The 14,151-nt window shown below is 39.4% G+C and overlaps 2 protein-coding genes across 2 annotated transcripts in view; both read right to left on the reverse strand.

Annotated features, from left to right (window-relative positions):
* Positions 1-5,183: 5,183 nt before the first annotated feature.
* On the reverse strand, positions 5,184-5,646 carry LOC134797903 (uncharacterized). Its single transcript, XM_063770252.1, has one exon. The coding sequence runs from the start codon at positions 5,644-5,646 to the stop codon at positions 5,335-5,337; it is 312 nt and encodes a 103-aa protein (XP_063626322.1). The 3' UTR covers positions 5,184-5,334.
* A 114-nt stretch (positions 5,647-5,760) lies between these two features.
* Positions 5,761-14,151, reverse strand: part of LOC134797526 (headcase protein) — a 66,970-nt gene continuing 58,579 nt past the window's right edge. The window contains exons 3-5 of the mRNA XM_063769801.1: positions 8,034-8,222; positions 6,111-6,299; positions 5,761-5,931 (exon numbers count right to left, since the gene is read on the reverse strand). Coding sequence (XP_063625871.1) covers positions 5,761-5,931; positions 6,111-6,299; positions 8,034-8,222 — 549 coding nt within the window. The remainder of the gene's footprint in view (positions 5,932-6,110; positions 6,300-8,033; positions 8,223-14,151) is intronic.

Here is a 14,151-nt window from a genome sequence, read left to right on the forward strand (position 1 = left end):
GGCCGCCCGTCGCTCCAGGCTGCTTCTCCAACTGGTCTCCAACACGCGGTCGGTTTACACATTATACCATACCTATTATCGCCGTGATACACGTACTGCGAGCCCATGTCTCGCATAGTCTTACAAAAATACTACATCTACAGTTCCAGTAAAAAAACGTATATTATTTGACGCTTATTTTAAGCATTATACATATTAATAGAAAAATGTTACCACTAAATTATTCGTTACTGTTACCAAAGTACAAAAGTTTTTAGTTTTTACAAATTATGACACTCATACCCTGATGCACCCCGCGCATTACGTAGTAAAAATGTTAATCTAATTGCCACGCAATAACTTAATTATTATCTTTAGCCAATTCGTAAGATTATCACCAATTTAATCGTCATTACAAAATTCACATTTTTTGAAGATCAACCTGAAGCTTACGTGTATTTACCTCTAACATTTAGGAGTGTCTCAATTTTAGAAGACGGCTTTAAGAGCCAAAAATTTCGAAATATGTAGGAATCTACCGACGTTAATATCACTTCCTCACTCATATCGCATTTGTAAGTTCGATTAAAACTGTTGATGTTGATTGCTTCAGTCTATTATAAATCTAATTGTAAAGGTCGGCGATAAACAGTCTGTTCACTAGGCTAAACGGTATAATCACATTTTTAAATGGTCCATCGAAACTTCTAAATGCGATCGAATGTGACGTCTGACGAAACCTATCTACACTACGTAAATACGAAAGTTAAATATGAACGACTACATTAGTGTAGAAAACATCGAGTATCAAAATATAATTAACACGTTTGATTTGCATCTTTCACTAACCAATAACAGCCGTATACAAAAGTCAGCCAATGGGTAAGTGGAATTTGAGCGTCGATTGGTCGCCGGGTCTGAATGTCACATTGACGACAACCTGATGTGGGCCATACTGTAATGACCCAATCTTATGGCGCCTTCCATGGGTTAGTGTAAAAATATTACCACGATCTAAGTGAAGCGGATGGATTCTAACATCTACAATATTTGAATTTATAGTTTTATTTAGCTGATGTTATTGAAAATATTAGGATTCATTAAGTGCTTCAGTAAATTGTTTATAAACATTTGGCAATTGATATCCCAGCCGATACATATTTGATCATACGGTTTTTACGAAACAAAATGTCACCAGTTAGGCATGGATTCTCTACCAACATTCACTTGATAATATGGCTGGCCTATACCATTGATTCGTAAAACTACATTACTTATATCACGGAAAGATATTAAGTTAGTTCACATCTAAATGTTAATGCTGCGCGAACGCAGCACCTATGACCAGAACGTACACGATTTACTAACAACTCGCTTGGCACGAGGATGCATTAGCAATAAAAAGTACCTACTATGTAAGAATTATGACGATGACTAAAAATAATGTTAAATGTGACCACATACACTCATTCCATTCACACGATCTTCGTTAAAGAAAACCCTAAGATCTAAACAAGGACTACGACGAAACGAGGTTAGATTAAACCTAGGAAGCGAGAGAGTAAGTTCAACGAATATTATGCCGATGACGATTCCTACTTACAGTGCGCATCTACTTACTTATACATAATTATGTACTTGTATGATAATATTAGTGATAAAGTAATAAAAAATTAATACGTGATATAGCTTTTATAATAAGTAACAATTTTCGCTCCTAAATTTCAACCAACGAAAAACAAAATGTTTATATTAAAATGAATGTAACTGTTAGACGCTCTTGCGATGAAACAATTGCGGGTTACAGTAGGATTCACAGCAACTATTTCGTAAAGATTATCTAGTCCAGATTTATCTTTAATATGTATTTACTTTATAAAATTTGCAAAAGTAACAAATTGTTTCTTTGTACTTTTAAGCAATTCACTAAATTACACCACATTTAATTCAACATGAAGAAATGTCGTGTCTAAATAAAATTGTCATTAGATACAAAATTTAACAAATATGTGCAAATAAACTAGGAAAATATGCAACGTTGTGTAATTAAATATATTAAAACTGAACAAGTAACTAAGTGACTAAAATGTGAATAATCAAACACTTTCGATTATGTACCTCTGATTGTAAAGAGGGGTTTCTACTGCGTCCGGGTACACTACACAACCTTCAATAGTTATTTAAATCGTACGGAAAGTACTTGTGAAATAATTATAAGAATCGACAAATTATACTTAGATAATGACGAACATTTTTTTTTCAATTTAACGGAAAACAACCGTGTCCTGACAAACCAGAATATTACGAATCTTGTCAATAATGCTCGGATTGTTTTAAAATAGTAACGAATTTTTAACCTAGGATTGACCTCAATTTAATGATTGGTAAATAAATTATAACGAAGACTACTCAAATTATGATTCTACCTACTCTACGGGAAATTGTAACCCCAACCAATGGCAAAAAATACATCGACTTGTTTGGTACCTATGTAAGTACGTATCTTAGCTTTATCAAAAGGTATAGTGGTAGTTATTTGGCTTGTCAAGACGCATGTAACATTTGTAAACATTCAATTAAGAAAAATGATCATATCTTATATGATATAAAATGGATTTGAACATTCGATTACGGTTTTTTGGTGTTGTACTCTATAACTGAAAGTACAGACATATCTATATTTATTTATAATATGGGATTTTCAATACTTTATTAAAAAGGAATTTTAATTTGTGTTACGCTGATACAACTATAATTTTACTATTATAGTATCTAGAGAGGTAATGACATAGATTTTAAATATCTATTAAATAAACATCCTTGCTTACGGAGGACTATGATATATTAACGGATCTCATGACTCCAAAATAGCATATTCTGAATTTGTACCGGAAAGGGATCCAAGCCGACGGGGCCCGACGCAGGTCGGGCGCCCGCGCAGCCAGGTCTGATTATTCTTCTACGTAGATGGCTCTGTATTGACTATTAGAGAATATGATATTATACTTTGTGTCGCCTTCACTAGAGCGCGCTGTAATGACGGTTCACTTTTCTCATTTGTACATGGCCACCATCAGATGATCTGGTATCATTTTTAATATTTTTCTAAATATACCAACAACAGCTCGTTTTTTACCTTAATTTTTCAAATATTTTATGGATACGATATTATATTAACACGCATTAAGTAAATGCACATTAAACTTTTAAATATAATTCTATATACGAACGAGCAAACTTCGATAAAATTAAAATTGTATAACATATGAAACGTCATTACAGCGCCGCCGCGAATGCTAAAATAATTAGGGATCTTTGATATTGTTGAAATTATGTACTATCGATTTACGGCTATTCTAGAATTATGCAATAGTACAATGTACTTCATTAAACTTTCGATAAGCTTCTGCGAATAGTACACGAAACGGTGTTATTTACATTATTAATACACCGTGCTATGATAACGTACTGTTTCAGTTAGATAGATATAATATATATTCTTAGAGTAGATAACGATTAAGCGGAGGACACTAATCTTAAAATATTAGGAGGTACTACAACCACACAAGGCGACCTGGCAACTATGGCCCATGGATAGATGTGATTCAATATTAGGTAATTTAAGAAGTAATTTGTAGGTATTGCCAATAAAGATGGGTATGGTCGTTATGTTGAAGCGCCGGGCCGGGCCGGGCCAGCCAGCTCGGACGTAGCGGGCCTAGTTGCGCAGCTCGCCCCCACTCAAACCGTGCCGGATGAAGATGACGCTCATGAGGTGCAGTGATGCGGATGATGGCGTGACAACGCGCGTGATAATGATGACTGATTCTACTTTACTACGCAACAAGAACCTGAACTAATTACTTTAATGAACAGCGATTAGTTTAGTTAAAATGTAAATGGCAGTTACGATTATAGATGTTAATGCAAAATTTTTACCTATAAAAAGTGTCAAGTCTTTTTTAGAATTATTGCCTAACATGTAGCGAACGAGTTCGCAGATATCACGTTGACCCAGTGAGTGTGTTCCACTCCGTGTTCGGAACACAAGTCGAAGTGAGCCCGAGTCGTGCGGAGGTCCCGCCGGCGCCGCGCCGGAGCGCGGAGTGGAGCACACGGTGCGAGCCCCTACGCCTCAACTGATCCGCACCACTTGTTATCCTATATACACGCACTAGTACTACGTTTTATCACTTGTAATCAATCACTTTGCGAGTAATAAGTATCAAAGTATAAAAACCTTACCTAAAATATTAACTTTAAACAGTTACTGAGTAAATGTGCACATCACTTATACGCTTAGTAAATTTTAAAGCGCTATTCACTTATAAATTAAATAGACATTCATGATAATTATAAGAAAACCCTTAACCTAACCACGGAAATAAAATGAAAGTTTTCATATTCAACATAAAACAAATGAAAATCGTGTCTTCTTATTAATTAAAGTCTGTGGAAATAGAAAACTTAATGATTAGCGGATTGCTAACACGTCAATAATTTGGATTGTATAAAATGTAATTTATCTTGTGATATGGCACGACACAGACGTTTCACTTGGTACAACACAGAGGTATTCGTGTTCATATTGATGCTGGCACTCCACTAATCACCGAAAAAAAAAACAACTAAAACAACTGTTACGATACATAACCTTATAGGTACATACAATAATTATAATAGATATAGACAAGCTAATCATATTATTGGTGACACAGCAATGACTTATAGTTATAATCCTCTATCATATTGATTAAAGTAATGTGAAAAATGTTAGAAATTAAAAATGATTCAAGACCATAACCTAACATGGCATCTTGGTGAAGTTCTACAAAGAGCCATTCTGGTGGGAAGAAATAAAAAGATCGCGATAAACCTAGTTACAAAAATAATTATTGTATAACACTTAAGTTAGGTTTAAAATTTTGCTAAAATAAAACATAACTAATAAACTAAATTGAACTAAATAACACACCACTCGATCGCCCTATCAGATAGGGTCGGTATCACTGTCGTAGAAGGTAATCAATAATTTAAACACTCACTTTAAGTTCCTTTAAAAGGAAAGAAAACCGATTCGAGTTTTTAATTTCAACCAAAAGTAAAACAAAAAATGCAATTTCTGGTGCCGCTGCTAATTGTTTTTGTTAAAAATCAACATCTAATCAACAAAGTACACAATAAAATTAAAATAAAATCAATAGTACGATCTAAACCGACATATAATATAAATTATTTCCAATAATACCAACTTAATTTAACAGAAATTATTCCTAGCGTCTGTCACTAGACGCGTTATGAAGAGTCTGTGAGGATCACACCAAAACACGAAAAAGTTCTACAGACACGGAGGAGTTACGCGATCTGGTTTAAGTAGTCGATGAAGTCGCTGGAGAAGAGTTGGAGTTGCGAGGGGTCGGCGAGCGGCGTGCGGCGAGGGGCGCCGCAGCCGCCGAGCGACGGCCGCTCCACGGGCGCCGGCGCAGGCTTGGGGCGCAACGCGGCCAGGTAGCGGTCGGCTAGCGTCTCGCCGAAGCTCATCGCGAGCGTCTCGGGGCTGAGCCCGAGCAGGGACAGCGACTCGGTGATGCTGGCCAGCGTTGGCGCGGTGTACTTGGTGACAACGGGCTCCTCGGGCGTGCCAGTCTCGGGCGGGCGCGTGGCCATGCTCGTGTTGACGACGGGGCGCAGCGCAGGCGGCGAGGCGCGCCGCGGAGGCGACGGCGCCAGGCTCCAGCCTTCAGTGGGGGTGCCGGGTGAGTGGCCCGGCACCGCCGTCTGTTATGGCCACTGCTGGAACACCGGGTACGCCCGTTTTGTGAAGCAGTAGGTCAACGGCTTGACGAAATGCGTGTCGAGGACGCGGCAGTGCGGGCACGTCACCGGGTGAGAGTAGTCGGAGTAGTTCAGCCGTTGCTGTGGGTGCAGGAGCGGCTTGTAGCAACTGTTGCACTGTCGGACAAATAGACATGCGTTGGTTAGCGATATACTATTAGAGTTTATTTATAAACGTACTGTAATTGTGGCAAATCTACAGTTTTTTGGATAGTCAACTTTTATTTGGAAGACTTCATTAGAGTATTTAGATTCCGTTATACTTATAACAATAATTAAATTGGTTATGAATTTACCTTCAATCGGTCAGCGCAGCACGGCGTCGCCATGAAGATGTCGTAGGAGTACATGGTGCCGAGCACCAGCGACGCGCCGTCCCACTTCTGGCTGCAGAACCGGCAGCGGATGGTGCGCTCCGGCTCGCAGCGCTCCAGACACCCCATGCACACGCACGTCAGGTATTGCGTGCGCCCTTCCACTTTCACCTGGCCACAAGGAAAAAATATTTTATAACTTAATATCCGTCAATAATTATATTAAAAAGCACATATCAAAAAATATCATTTGAATCAGTGCCTTACGATATTTTTTTAAGTTAAAATAGAGTATGCTGATTGTGTTAACCCACATCAAAACAAAAAAAAAACTCTAAAAGATAAAGCTTAAGATACGCGTAGGTAATCATTACATATTATGGAGCAATCTTACACAAATCGACCTAGCCCCTCAGTAAGGCTTGTGGTGTATCTTAGTACCTGCCAAACGACGATTTATAGTTAGATAATAATTATATAGATACATACTAAAACATCCATAACTCAGGAACAAATATTTGTGATCAACAGATATAAAATGCCCTTACCAGAATTTGAACCCAGAGTGTGTTAAGCTAACTATGGTAATATATCATAATAATATCATAGTATTATATTTATAGTTCGTTTTTTTAGCATTAGAAAGAACTTCAAAGAAGGTAAGCGATCTTGACATGTCTTTTAATTGAAAAACACTTTTTAAAAATCAGTAACTATTACTTCTGAAAGCAGAAGAATATAAATGATCGTATTAGATTCATAATTGTTACATATTTGCCGTAACTTATTTTTAAAATGTGTTTTTCAATTAAAAGACACATCAAGATTGTTTACCTTATTTCTAATGCTAAAAAAACGAACTATACAATGTAATTATTATATGCAAGCTATATAAACTCGCCGACGCCGATGACAGATTCGAGTGGAGAAAACGGTGAGACACTAAAGTAGGCTAATAAAAAAAAACTAAATAAACTAAATGTTATGGCTGCGTTTCATAATAGTTTTATTTGCAGGTACAGTATTAAATTTTTAAGAGTTTATTTCAGAGTAATAAATGCAAAGTGCTCGTAGACGTAAACCGTAAGTGCACGTATGCTAATTCTGCTGTCAAACAAACATACGAGTATCCCTGGGCCCGTGTTCGTCTCTAATTCCATAAGCAAACAGCACAGTCGAGAAGTTACTCGGGCGTTCTCCGACATATGAGCTGCTACAGACGTTATGTTATTTCTATACTTAAATAAACTCTGCGGGATCTTATTTAAGTTTCTGAACTCCACCCAACAAACAATCCAGTTAGGAAAAGTTGGTATCTTCCGTGCCGTGTGACAAATAAGAATATCAAGACAAGAGACTGCTTAGAGATCCCCACGGTAAACAATGAAACGAACCTGCTATTTGTTTTATGCTTGTTGAAATCCGAGTCAACGATTAAAATTGAAACCCTCGGTGTTCAAAAGCATGAGCTTAGCAAATATCATTCTTAATTCGTTGTACTTCGCCGAGAAAACAAGTAATTTTAAAGGTATGCAATGTCACTATGGCTACAACGACATAACAACAGCTAAGTCGTTTTAATATTGTATTGGTATTGGTTGAACGTTGGCACTAAATCTCCGTTTTGCGAGTTTCGTTGAAATAAGTCACGTTCTGCATACTAATATTATTTACATTCCAAGTAAGTGGTGATTACAGATGCGTTTATATTAAGTGTTGAGATAAATTTAGTACTTACCTAAGAGCAGGTCCATAAATCTTATCATCACGCCAAGTAATTCTTATACGGTCTGCTAAGTGAAAAGCACGGATTGTACACCACTTTGACCATTTTTGTTTTTATAGCCACTTCTGTTGTACGTTACGCAATTGTAGTGATATGAGAACATAAAACCATTTAAATACCTCGACAGCGCCGCTGGTGTGCTGCTTGGGGCTGAGGAAGAAGGTGCCGTCGACGAGCGGGTAGCGGTCGAACACGTGCAGAGTGTCCTCGCAGAGCGCGCACGTCACGCGCGGCTTGTGCTGCCCGGCCAGCGTGGACAGGATGAACAGCCGCGTGTCGTCGTTGCCGTGGTTGCCCTCGTCTTCGATCTACAACAACACAAAATTACTGTTACAATTAACCCCGCACAATCCTAAGATTCCATCCGCCATGTCCTCTCTCCATTTAAATCTGATCGGCCGAAGGTACTGACGATTTTTTTTATACTACATCGGTGGCAAACAAGCATACGGCCCGCCTGATGGTAAGCAGTCACCGTAGCCTATGGACGCCTGCAACTCCAGAGGTGTTACATGCGAGTTGCCGACCTTTTAAAAACCTGACTCCTTTTTTGAAGAATCCCATACCACACCCCGGACACTGGCGATCAAATGTATGAAACAAAAGCGTTCCTACGCACACAGTCTAAGCTTGTGTAGGTGAACGCGTACCATGCTTGTGTGAGTGAGATAAGACGTGCTAGGGTTACCGCCATTTTGTTGACAAGTTCGATGACCTCAATGACCCAAAACTCATTGCGCGAATTAGGAAGAAATAAGAATCATATTATGCTGTAAGGTGGGTATCTAAGCTCGATTTATACAATAGTTTCCTATTTTGAATCAGTATAAACGAAGTAACAAAATTTTTGTAAGGAAATTCAGGCCACCAAAATATTACGTAAGTTGAAAACATGTTTTTTTGTTCATATAGATATTGTGTTGTTTTCAGTGTGATCTGATAGGTTTAGATCTAAAACTGATAGGGTAAAAGAAATACTAAACATAAGTACCTATTGTAAGTTGGTATTCTACTAAAACATAAAACGCTTTAAAAATAACTGGGTATGTACTTGCCTTGATTCATACAATGGGAATCTGTGGAACTTTCTTTTAGTTTTGTCGTTTATAGAGCTTAAACAACCGTACACAGCACAACACACGCCCATTACAAAAGGATTTGTAAATATTTATTTAATATTTTACGTGGCCTCCGCTCTGCGCACCGCGTCGTCGCGTCCTTGCCAGCCGGTAACTGAGAGGTAACCGAGAGCGGGTGGGCGGCACTTTCAACGGGAGGCAGGGAGTGTCCATACTGTACGTTAGTACTATTTATTATACTGTGCCCATACTGTAGACCCTCGGGAAACCCTCGGAAGGGAGCTCATTCCACAGCCGGAGCGTCCGCGGGAGAAAATTCCTCTTAAATCGCACAGTACGCGACCATTTAGGTTCTAGGGTGTGAGGATGAACACCCTGCCGACGACGAGCGGTGCGGTGATAGAAAGCGGCCGTTAGCATCATGTCAAATAGTTCCTCAGAGCACAGCCCATTGTACAAGCGGTAGAACACATACAAGGAGGCAAAATCTCTCCTTAGACTTAAAGGTTCAATACCGCTTGTGAGTTTGGGATCATCGACGATTCTTACAGCGCGCCTTTGGACTGAGTCGAAGGGTCCAAGCTGGCATCCAGGTGCTCCTGCCCAAAGGTGACAGCAGTACTCCATATGGGGTCTGACTGACGATAATTTTAATGTTTAATACATTTTAGCTACAAGATAAGAAACTTAGACGGGTTATCAATGTTGAAATTCTGATTCATAAATGCGATGAATACGAACGTAAACGTATTGCATAGCAAATCCGATTGAGCGTCTGAGATGTTTCAAAAATAAGATAAGACTGTAAAATAACACAAGAGAACGAGAGTATACGTGTTTCAGGTGTACGAACAAGAAAACAAGGGCCGACCCCATCGCGTCTAGCACAGACGTTATTGTAAAACCCCGTTCGCAATTTCAATATTTCATATCCCCACATTTACATATTACGATTAATGCATCCACCCACGACACTTACCGCAGCAACTCTCCCTTCGTAATAACGCAAGTAAATGACTGCATAAAGTTGAATAATGAAAGGCTGAAAGGCAATTACGCTGAATTCGGAGTCGAAGTCAAACAAAGGCTCGCGAGCGAGATCGATTGTGCGCGGATTCGTTCACGTACGACCAATTTGTGAGAGCGGATAATAATGAAAGTTTAACGAGTTGCTGCTTCAGACTACGCCAATGTATGACTTGATTAAACATATTATGAACTGCCGAAGCGTGCGCGGCACGCAACGCTCGATCAAACACGCGTTTTCATTTTCAGCGCAGCTTCTGTAAACCCTTTTGTTAACAGTTTGGAAGTCGACGGGAACAAGGCAAACATTTCAAAGTTGCATCGCGGCTAAAGCCGATCGGCGGCGATGAATGCAGAACCCATCATCCGCAGAACTTGCGCATTCTAGTCAGCATGTATTGATGTTAAACATTCCTATTATTCTATTATTAGAGAGCGACGTGACACCAGGAACACATAAACGTACCCGGCGGGAGCGTTGACCTACGCAAACAAACTCAGTATGATTTGCAGTGCAGTACAGTGCAGTTTGCCAAGAGACGAGGCGGGGCGGGCCATCCGGACACCGCCACGATATCTTACTTCCCAACTCCGACACGAACGTTCCGTTTACGACAAACATTTTAAATCATTCCGAAAATTTGTTGCGTGGTGTTAATGCGTCCTTCCATTTGTGTACTGTAATTCAGACACATGCCGTCAATTTCGAGTGATAAATAACAGGGTACGAGGACTGCTCGCTTATGATTGATTAATTCCAGCGAGCAGCTGGTGACTTGACATATGCTTTAGATATTTTGTGATTGATAATTAGTGTCCGACCGAAGGTTCGGTTTCGGTTTCGGTTTCGGCCAGTTTCGGCCAAAAAATCATGTTTCGGCTGTAGTTTCGGTTTCGGCCAAAAAACGGCCGAACCTTTCGGCCGGGCCGAAACTTACGAAATGGTACTTCGTACTATGAAACTAAACTATGTGACAAAGACCAAAAGTTGGGGAATAAGTAGGACAACAATATTAATATGTACCTACATATACTGATACATGTATAGAAATTAATTGGTTAATTATTATTATTAATTGTATAAAACACAATTCCACTAATGAGGGCGCCACTAGACGGTCGACGCAGTCTTAAGAGGCTGTTAATACCTATATCGCGCACACTGTCTAATTGTATCTGAGTAAATGAGATAGCACTGTCGCATGTTACTGGGCCTGGGCAAAGGAATAATAAGAAAACTCATCATCTTCCTCGCGTAATCCCGGAATTTTTGCCACGGCTCATGGGAGCCTGGGGTCAAATTGACAACTAATCCCAAGAATTGGCGTAGGCACTAGCACCCAGAGAGTAAACTAGGCCTTATCGGGACTAGTCCGGCTTCCTCACGATGTTTTTCCTTCACCGAAAAGAAAATAGTAAATATCAAATGATATTTCGTATATAACTTTCGAAAAACTTATTGGTACGAGCCGGGGTTTGTACCTGCGACCTTCGGATTAAAAGTCGCACGCTCTTACCGCTAGGCCACCAGCGCTCAAGGAAATATGTATCTCGCTTTTTTATACAATGGACATTGGTTGGAGTCTGTGCTCAACTACTTATCCTGAAGCCTGAAGCACGGCTTTGACTTCGCATGAAAGTTCGCCTCACTGGGGCACTTCGGACGTTTAGGCCCAGGTGAAGATCGGTAGCCGGCCTTGCGATATTGTCAACAAAAAATTCGCGCTCGCTGCGCTCGCGTTTTTCTTTGACCCTGTATCTACATGTTGGCTTGACTGGTGAATGAATAGAGTTAGACCAAGAAAATTCTGCAATCATTTTGATAGCATACGCAGTGAAACTAGTGCAAATGTTATTTATACGTCATAATTTCATAGAAGTTTTGACGTTTAAAATAAAATAATCGTTGCAGAATTATCTTGGTCTAACTCTAGTAATTTTCTTAAAAAACTGCTTAAGTAACATCAATTTCAAGGACATTGGGTGTTGACAGCCCCATAATATGTGTGTAAAAGCGGTTTTATGACATTTTTTCAACGATTTTAACAAGTCTACAAAAGGTTCGGTTTCGGTTTCGGTTTCGGCCGAAACTAGAGCCAAAGCCGAACATTCGGTTTCGGTTTCGGCAAAAAAACATGTTTCGGTCGGACACTATTGATAATACCAAACAGCAATAAAGCGATTTGGCTAAATGCACCTAAAAAGAGAGGAGTTAGTGCGGGCGCAGAGCTAATGAAATGTCTATGAATTACAGACTTAATTAAACCGGCGCAAAACGGCGCTAGAGACGTCGCCTAAGGACTAATGAGTGACAATTAAATTGTTAAGTGTCGCGCTCACGAAAGTTTAGTGAGGTTGCAGGGCGCGGCCGACGAACCCGGAGCGCTGCAAACTTACACAATTTACTTTTTGTACCGTAAGATTGATGAGCACTCAAACGCAGACTATTTATTTACTCAATCCGATCACGCTTTGTCTCGCAATCGTCGCCTTTACAACTCGCCATGAGTCGGCGAGGCAGTAAACCGATACATAAAACTTGTGACGACTTAAAGCATGTACAATGTACATTGCATTAGCGTGGTGCATCAAAGTAACGAAGTGGCAAATATAGGAGAGGTACAGAAAGCGAATCGGTGTGCCAGCTAGGAGTCGGTTAAGGAGTCGGACTTGGCTATTTAAGCGGAGTAGACGATCGTAGCTTCCTCTAATTACGCCGACTTTACGTAGTGTGGAGAAACTTGCCAGTCGGTAAGCTTACAATGGTGCCGAAACCTTCCCGCTTAGATAAAAGTCCTCATCGTACTTCCGTGTACAAGATTTTGGTTTCCACTTGAGTTAAAATTGAATTAAAGCGCTTGAATTCTAGTACTATAATATAGCGACAAGTTGATCGACTCCCAAATTAAATCGCGGTTCTGATGTTTGTTTCGGTGTTCACATAGATCGGTAACAAAAGATAAGAGTCAGTTAAACGAGGAGCCGAGAGCAATAAGTGCACTTCAAACACTCCACGTCTCGCAGCAAAATGATGTACACACATTAAAAGTTTCCGAATTGAAGGTGATGGGATTTCTTAATTAAAGAGCTGTATGGAACGCCGCTCTCGCAAGCGTATACTTGACGTAGCCGGATACGAAAACTGTTACTGTATTGTATATAATTGGATTTACCAATCTATCGTATTGTTTTAGGTAAATTTACCTATTTTGTAAAATATAACACACAAAATCTATATCAAGAACATATGTAATCGTCTGAGAGTTCCCAGACACTTGTGAGTTAATATTGGCCAGTGTGCAGCGTGATGACTCAAACAGCACATAATTCCTGGGTCTTTTGTTCGTGTTTTCTCTTATGTTAAGTTATAACAAAACAGTTGAAGTTATTTACATTATCGCCGTCGTCGTTTCTCATTGTTCTCGTTTTACTAAGTAAAATGTTTGCAAACGAGCTTTTAATAAAACCAGCAGACACCGGCGACCTAAAGGTTGAGTAACGACAATAAATCTGGATTGTTCTCAGGGGTGGCTTATTTTTAATTAGCCAAATGAAACTTTTCCTATTATATTCTGCCGTCGCCGGCACTCGGTGGTAAGTAGCTCGTACAGATAAAAATTAAATACAAAAAGCGAAACGGTGCAGGGGAGAGAGCTGGGAGGCCGAGCAAAAATGAGAAACCTCACCGCAATCCAATTAGTCGCTCTCAGATACCTTATACTAATACAATGTGTCTAGAAAACAAATTCAATTATTTAGATCAATTTATACATTTCTATACATTCTTTATTATGCTTATTCTGTCCCTTTGGTGTGTTCATTTGCATGTTTGGCAACCAGTCATCGACTTTGTATACAAATTTCAAGGAGGTAACTTGTTCGGTGTTTGAAAACTTTTCCAGGGCTTGTTATTTACTTCTTTATCTTTATAAAACATCGTATAAAATACGGATTTAATGTCACTGAATTTATCTACAAACTTTGTAGTTATCGTGCAGATCAAAGCATTAAAGAAAACAAGTAACGGATGTTTTAGCGCTCAAGACTTTCTTTATGGAGGTACTGCGAACATGCTTTTTAAGATACTTATATTATAAATTTGTGCACTTGAGCCTAATTTTACTTGGATTGC

This window comes from Cydia splendana, chromosome 1 (genome assembly GCF_910591565.1).
Source record: "Cydia splendana chromosome 1, ilCydSple1.2, whole genome shotgun sequence".
NCBI classification, from domain to species: Eukaryota; Metazoa; Arthropoda; class Insecta; order Lepidoptera; family Tortricidae; genus Cydia; species Cydia splendana.

Coding starts and splice junctions, on each gene's coding strand:
- LOC134797903 (XM_063770252.1), bottom strand. CDS start 5,646: ATGGCCACGCGCCCGCCCGAGACTGGCACGCCCGAGGAGCCCGTTGTC.